General features: G+C 41.1%; 1 protein-coding gene and 1 long non-coding RNA gene across 2 annotated transcripts; both read left to right on the forward strand.

Annotated features, from left to right (window-relative positions):
* On the forward strand, positions 1-1,709 carry LOC103893251 (protein SYS1 homolog). The gene is made up of 2 exons (XM_009272297.2): positions 1-71; positions 665-1,709. The coding sequence occupies exons 1-2, from the start codon at positions 40-42 to the stop codon at positions 903-905; spliced, it is 273 nt and encodes a 90-aa protein (XP_009270572.2). The 5' UTR covers positions 1-39; the 3' UTR covers positions 906-1,709.
* A 3,423-nt stretch (positions 1,710-5,132) lies between these two features.
* LOC103893252 lies at positions 5,133-7,041 on the forward strand. Its single transcript, XR_657246.2, has 2 exons — positions 5,133-5,188; positions 6,514-7,041. It is a non-coding gene; the product is annotated as an uncharacterized LOC103893252 (long non-coding RNA).
* Positions 7,042-7,497: the final 456 nt, after the last annotated feature.

Here is a 7,497-nt window from a genome sequence, read left to right on the forward strand (position 1 = left end):
CAGATTTTAGGCTTCTCAACCCCGCCGGGGAGGCTCTCCATGATGGCTTTCATCCTCAATGCACTCACCTGGTAAGTTGGCAACTAGCTGGAGCACCTGTGTCTTGTTCTTTCTTGACGTTAAACTTCAAGAGAATTCAGTGTGACCTACTGCCTCTCTCAAAACATCTCCCAAAAGCCCTGTGCCTGGTTGGGCACATCTGCTGAGGGCAGTTGGGAGCTGCTGACTCCTGACTTTCTAGATCCTGGATAAGTCATTTCGCTTCACTGCCTCAGTTTCCCAGCTGGGAATGAGATTTGCTTCTGTGAGAGATTGTACTGAAAGTTAGGATTAATGGATCTCAGCAGACACTGATCTATAAACAAGAATGTATTTTGCCCCTGCCACTGGGCAAAGGTTACTGGGGGAGATAGTTTAAAAATTCCTGCCTGGCTCTCTATGCTAAAAGCTCATTTCACTGCCATCATGTAATTAAAAAGCTGTAAGCATGTAAGTCTTGCTGCAGCAGCCGGGAGAGAGGTCAGAAACAACCTGTCCTTAAAACATTTAAGAATTTTTAAAACAGCTAAATAATCGGCACCAACAGCTGCTGATAGCTCTTGCTGTGTCTCCTGTTCCATAGGCACGGAGCAGTTTGTTATTAATCTCTGTCTTTATTTTGCAGTGCTCTGGGCTTGCTGTACTTCATCCGCCGAGGAAAGCAGTGCCTGGATTTCACAGTCACGGTTCACTTCTTCCACCTTCTGGGCTGCTGGATTTATAACTCGCACTTTCCCTTGACCATGACGTGGTGGCTGGTGCACATCGTGTGCACCGCGCTGATGGCTGCCATCGGGGAGTACCTCTGCATGAGGATAGAACTCAGAGAAATCCCCCTCAATTCTGCCCCCAAATCCAACGTATAGACTCGCTCTGGCAACGTCATGCTGCATTACGTCATTGTTTCCAGCACAAGTGCATCTAAGGCCCGAGAATCATCACTGAAGAAGCACAGCAGGTCTGTTTAGACTCTTTTTTTTTTTTTTTTTTTTTGGACCTTGGTGACTGCGTGAGTGCAAGCATCTCCTCTGGCATCAGCCAGCAACAGGGGAGGAGCAGATGTTTATTTTGTTAACACAAAGCATTTAATATGACTGTATGGCGAGTGTGCTCTTAAACTTTTCACTCATGAGACTGTTAAAAGCCAGGTAGCAAAACTTGATGCACAAGGAGCATGTGGAATTTAACAAACGTGGGAGTGCCCTGCATGGGTAACGCGATGGTCAGCTCTTCTTGCAGGAGCTGGCGCAGTGAGCAGTGGGGCTGGGAGCTGCTGCTTCCGATCTGTAACTTGTTTGGGCTTTGCTTGGAAAAAAAAGTCAAGGAAGTGAATGGGTGGGGAGAAAGAAAACAGTTGTGCTTACCTGAATCACCAGCTGAGACCCTAAATAACCTATAACATTAGATGGGTTGGTTTGCTGTTTCCATGTTTAATACATAGAGGTGTCAGACAGCAGTTTGCTGAAGAAATCTTTTGTAATAATAAAAATATTACATTGCTGTGAGCATGTTACGGTTCTCCTGGGAAGCTGAGCACTTCAAGAAATACCATGAGTGTCTGTATCAGGGCAGCAGAAGGATACGGCCAGAGAACACGTGGCTGTAAGATGCCCACTGTCTAGGGCACATAAAATTTCCCACAACAAATACTTCATACCTCTGCTCTGAAATGAAGGCATCAGTGAGTGCCGTCTTGGAAAGCCCGCCAGCATAATCCTCGCTTCAGGAGGAGCGTCAGCAATCCAGGGTCTCTACATCCCATTTCCATGATCCCTGGAGACATTCAGGGTCAGGTTGGACGGGGCTCTGAGCAACCTGATCTAGTTGAAGATGTCCACGGCAGGGGGGTTGGAACTAGATGATCTTTAGGGTCCCTTCCACCCCAAACCATTCTGTGATTCTGTAAGTTGTTCAAGATGTTTTCCAGCCACAATTGAAAAGTTTAACTTAAAACGTGGTAACAGACTCTTTACCGATTGTGATGATTTGCTAGAGCTGGTCTCGGTCTGCAGAGTTTTCTCTGAAACTGGCTGCTGAAGAAAACCCCACTTTCCTGCCAGAAACACAGAAAACCAGCCAAAGCCCGCAACTGACTCTGTAACCAGGCAGCTCTCGAGCACTCTAGGGCACCTGAAGCTTTGGGTGTGAAGCCTCAGCAGCTCCAGGCGGGCACTCTGGGCTGTGGGAGTGGTAGGGAGAGCACCTGTTACTCCTAAACTTCTGTTAACTGCTGCCGAAGGAAGTGGGGAAAAGTTTGGTGTAACCAGGCTCGTCGCCTCACTTTAACTTCTATAAAGCTAAGCAAGCTATTGGCGGTAACCTGAAGATGCATGTGGTTAATCTGCTGAGACAACTGAAGAGATTTCTAGGAAGGAAAAAGAAAAAAGGAAAAGGGTAACAAACCTATTGATCTTCTTGGAGGGGCTTTAGCCTTGCATCAAAGCTGAAGTAAAGTTTAACTTGCAAGCCAGTTTTTATTTAAGGCAGCTATGTTTGTGAAGTTGGAAACTGCCCACAAAGATAGGTTTTCTACTCTGTGTTCCCGTTTAAAAACCTTATTTTTAACTCGTTTTTGCTTATTGTACACTTTCCAAAAATACAATATCAGAAGTGCAGCTCAGCATTAAGGAAAGAACAGAACTAGTGGACAGTGTCCTCTTTTGTACTTATGAATTACATGAGCAAATGTTCCCCAGCAGGTTAGGGATTTTTTTAAAATCTTCATTTAGCACATAAGATGAGCAATGTGCAGTTAGCAAGAGCTTAAACTTGCTATTTAATACCCGATTCTAAATGTTACTTACGGCATGCTGCTCAAACTCTCCTTTGATCGCACCTTTATTAATTTCCTATGTGCTTTTCTTGATGCTCATCGCTGTGGTATGAGAGAAGCACAAGCATTTGTTATCATAATACTTTAGACAAGAACATGGAATTTCACAGTTGTGGTACTTGAGCGGAAGTATTTTAACCTTTGAGGTACAAAGGATTTGATTTTTCCAAGTACAGTCTCGTAAGCTGTATGACAACTTCTATAGAAGCTCACATCTCCCATTGGCTTGAGCTATGGGTGAATACTCAGTATTTCTGCATTTTGGGACACTGGGTCTGAAGTCAGACATTTGGATTAGCGTCACATCCTGCAAAAGGCAAGAATGGATTTTAGTTCTCTGGAATGACATTCAACTATGTAAACATGAAATGCTATCTTTTCTTTCTTCAATCTTGTTTTTCTTGTGTATCTCCCAAATTCTACACAAATGAGGCACAGTATGTTCAGGAAGACGACTTTTCTGCACAATTCTCACACATCTTCAGAGGAGTTCCTAGCAGTTTAACAAATAAAATGGAAGCTACTTAGAAAAAATGTATGTAATCAAATTGTTAATATGTACCTTAAATTGTGCACACAGGGATTTGACTTAATTTCATACAGAAGTGCTATCATTTTGTAAGTTTTTAGTACCTCAGTTTGTGGCCTTGATGTTTCTAATATTTTCCTGTCTGTAACTAGCTTTAAAAAAGACTGTTTCCTTCATATGAAACACACAGTTTAGTGGTAGTGTTGAAACTTTGAGGTCTTCAGCACAGACCTCTTCCACTTGGATTAATTAAAACAGTGGGTTGACAGCTGCTGTTTGGATTGATACCGGGGCATTTTCACAGTAGATTTTGTGATTTTGCTGAACTGTGAGATTCGGCTCCTAACCCCGCCGTGTGAGGTGGTTGTCCTCTCATCAAGACTGGCTCTTCCTCACTGTCCTTTTTTTGGCTTACCTGTGTTCCAAGTTGTTTCCAGGCCCCAGCCCAATCTCCCCACGGACTGTTCCATGTCCTATCTCCACAGTTCTCATCTGTTACTTCTCTGCACTCATTTCTTTGCCTGACCAGTTAACAGCTCTTTCTGTTCACTTCAAGTGTCTTCCCAAACCTCTCAGATTGATTCCCATTTGGTCTCTGCCTCTCTTCCAATCTTAGTCTCCACCTAAGACTAAATATCATTCTCCTCCATGTCCTAGAATAAGTCTGATTCCTTGCCCTAATTTATTCTGTTTTCTCTGTCTGGGTTTTGTACCTTTTCCTTTGAAATTAGACAGTTCCCTGAGATTTTGTCTGCTAAAAAGGATGGAATGGCAATTACCATGCTCAGTGAACAGAACTGGAGAAGCTGGATCTGCCTCTAGCTCTTGCCCCTTGCAAGTAGAATCAATTATTGTGATATGCCTGCTAGCCTCTGGTAGCATTAGGCTTGTACCTAGACAGCCTAATAACATGTAGTGCCTGTGCATTCTCAGTGGGATGGGATGCTGAAAAGTTTCAGTTTTAAGGTGAGCTTAGTTCTGAGTTTCCCCTGAGAATGTGAACCCTACAACTTTTTAAAGGCTTAAAAAGTTCAGTGGTAGTGGGCAAAAGGCTAATCCAGCTGAGCTTTGACTTCCTGCTTCAAAGTGCCACAGTGGTAAAGCACTTAACTGGAAGGGGAAAAAAAAGGAGGGGCGTTTAATAAGGGGAAATAATATGGTTTTGCCCACTTCTCTTCTTGGAAGTGGTTGAATCTTTCAAACAAAAAAGAAAAGCCTGAGACAGGCCTATTATATGGAAAATATCCCTCCAATACTTCATTTCACAAAGTTTACAAGCAGTAATTTTATAGATGCTGTCATGAAATCTACTTGTGGTAAGATGCAAGATCTTTCAGGGCCTGAAAATGGGGATCACTGATTCTGGAAAGAATAAATCTTTTCTTGAAGAGTTTTATGTTGAGCATATGAGTGATAGCTCCTAAAAGTACTAGTCATTCCTTAAGTGATGGGATCATGGCAGATATTTTGGCATCTTTTACTAAACAGTAGTCATTACTTTTAAGATTATTATCTTATTGTTTGTAATCTCTCAATACAGACTAGCTGTTAGTTTCTCAGTGAAGTATGAATACTACATTCGCATTGTGTAGGTGGTTACTCACCAGGATTTTACTGTGTAGCATCCAGAATGAATAAAATTTTCAATATTATTTTATTGGGTGCAGTCAAGATGTCTGGTATTTTCTTTTTTTTTTTTTTAGTAGTGTCCTTTCTGTTCTGTTTTCCAGAGAAAGAACAGTCAATAAACCGAGCTGGTATTGTTCAAGAGGATATTCAGCCTGCAGGTATACTTGATTTATATATTTGCATTGATTGTTTCAAAGACCTTCTTGAAGGAAGACCTGAATATTTATATGGATTTAAATAATACAGTGAAGAATACATTCAAAGAATACATATATAATAAACTTACCATGAAAATATTTTTTCAGGCTAATTCTTCACTTGAAAATTATGGATTTAATGAAACTTCTTTTAAGTTGACTTAACTGGCCAAATAAGTTGTAAAGATTCTGTTATCTTCACAGTTTCTTAAATAGATGCCAGTTTCCACACCAGAAATTAACTTGTGAACCAGCTCAGAGCAAACAAGAACCATGGTGGCCTGAGCTCTAGCTGTAAAAAAATACACTATTGCACCCTGGTTTTGTGGAACACTGCTTTACAACTCAGCTGAACACAATTTATTGAGCGCTTTGTCAGTACCTTCCAGCTTCATGGCTGGAGAGATAAGGCAGAAATCCACTACACATAAAGGAAAATTTGGAACGCAGTGCTAATACCTTTTTTGATCCCTGCTGTTGCCAGTAGAAGGTGTAGAAAAGCATATTAGGGGAATAAAAATTAAAGTATGGCAGACCATCCTTGACAGTTCATTGTTTCATAGGTAGTGGAACTGGCTATTCACTTCAAGTTGACACTTCTTGTTTAAAGACATGAGAGTGCTTGTCTTGCTGAAACTGTTCATATCTGAGTATGTTAAATGGTAACTTACTCCTATTTTTAGAAAAGCCTAACATCAGCAGCAGCAGGGGAAAACCAAATAGGATTAATGCCATGTCCTTAGTACACATATCAGTTAAATCATCAGTGCAGGAATCACTTTCCAGGAAAGTGGTGAAATGCTGAAGAGGAGTAGGAAGAGTATTGTGAAATAGAAGTCTGGTAAACCTGCCTTTTTTATTAAACATTGAAAAGGACTGAACTGGCTGATTTATTCAAGATGCAGGTACTTGGTAACCAGGTCTCCTCAGCATAACTTTTTCATCTAAATTTAGCTGCTGCTGAGAAGTTATGAGATCCACTAGTTGAAAGTGAAATCTAGACAAATTCAAGTGCAAGGTGCAATTCTAGATCGTTGTTCCAACAATATTAGAACACCTTACCTATGGGCGTGATAGATTTTTCTATTATCTGAAGCTTAAGATCAAGATGAGGTTGTCTTTCTAAATATTTTTGCAAGCTTAAGCAGAGTTGTGAGTTCAGTGCAGAAATTGTTACGTTCTTTCATTGTTTCTTACACAAGGCTGGAGTAGCAGACCAATTTTTTTTTTTGTTTTCTCCAACAGTCTAGTTATGAACTGCTGGTATTCTCATATTTGATTTGTAGGGTTAAAAGTGTGGTCTGATCCATTTGGAAGAAAGTAATGTTGCCGGCTGGGTGTATTGCAAGGCAAAACTGAAGATGGACATCTTCAGCTGTTTCTTCTTTCACTGAAGTGTGTCTTTGGGTGTCGCTGGAGAAGAATTCTGAATATGCTGTGTGGGCACGTGAGGAGCAACAAACGCTACTGGTTGGAATCCCAAGAGATAAAAACATGCTAGTTTTGACAGAGGATGCTGGGGCATAGTGCGCAGACTGTTAGAGAGCTGAATGATTCTTGAGTTCAGAAGTGAAATATTTATTTCCTTGAGAAAAGGGAAGAGGAATTATTTTGTGGTTAATCTGTAAACACTTGTAGAATAAATTATGAATAGAATAATTCATGCAGACCGCTGCAGTTTCCTCCCTAGTTTGAGAATTACTTTTTGTGGTTTTATTATGAAAACATGATAGAAGTATATACCAAGAGAGATCAGTGCAGAAAATATAACATGGTAAGTGTAAATTTGTATATTAAAATTTCTTCCTTTTAAACCAATGAGTATTTTTTCATTTGTTTTGCAAGTAGTTGTGGCTGGTTAAACTTGGCCAGGAGTCTACCCAGCCACTTTCTCACTCCCGCTCCTCAACAGGACAGGTGGGGAAAATAGGATGACAAAGCTTGTGGGTCTGGGTAAACCCAGGGAGATTGCTTACCAGTTACTGTTGCAGGCAAAACAGACTCAACTTGGGGAAAATTAATGTTGTTTATTGCCAATTAAAATAGATTTGGATAGTGAGAAACAAAAATTAAAATAACACCTTCCCACTGCCTCCCTTTTTCCAGGATCAACTTCACTCCTGAGTCCTCTATTTCCTCCCCCTCGGTCACCTGAGCGGTGGATGGGGGTTATGGTCAGTTTGTAACAGTTCTTCTGCTCCTTCCTTCTCACGCTTTTCCCCTGCTCCTGTATGGGCTCTTCATGAGCTGCAATTCCTTCAGGAAATACC

Source organism: Aptenodytes forsteri, unplaced genomic scaffold (genome assembly GCF_000699145.1).
Source record: "Aptenodytes forsteri isolate BGI_AS27 unplaced genomic scaffold, ASM69914v1 Scaffold333, whole genome shotgun sequence".
In the NCBI taxonomy this organism is placed as follows: domain Eukaryota; kingdom Metazoa; phylum Chordata; class Aves; order Sphenisciformes; family Spheniscidae; genus Aptenodytes; species Aptenodytes forsteri.

Bases quoted from the DNA above. Each gene is read 5' to 3' on its own strand.
- LOC103893251 (XM_009272297.2), top strand. From the start codon at position 40: ATGATGGCTTTCATCCTCAATGCACTCACCTG. The intron at 72-664 runs GTAAGTTGGCAA...TTTATTTTGCAG, and splicing joins ATCCTCAATGCACTCACCTG to TGCTCTGGGCTTGCTGTACT.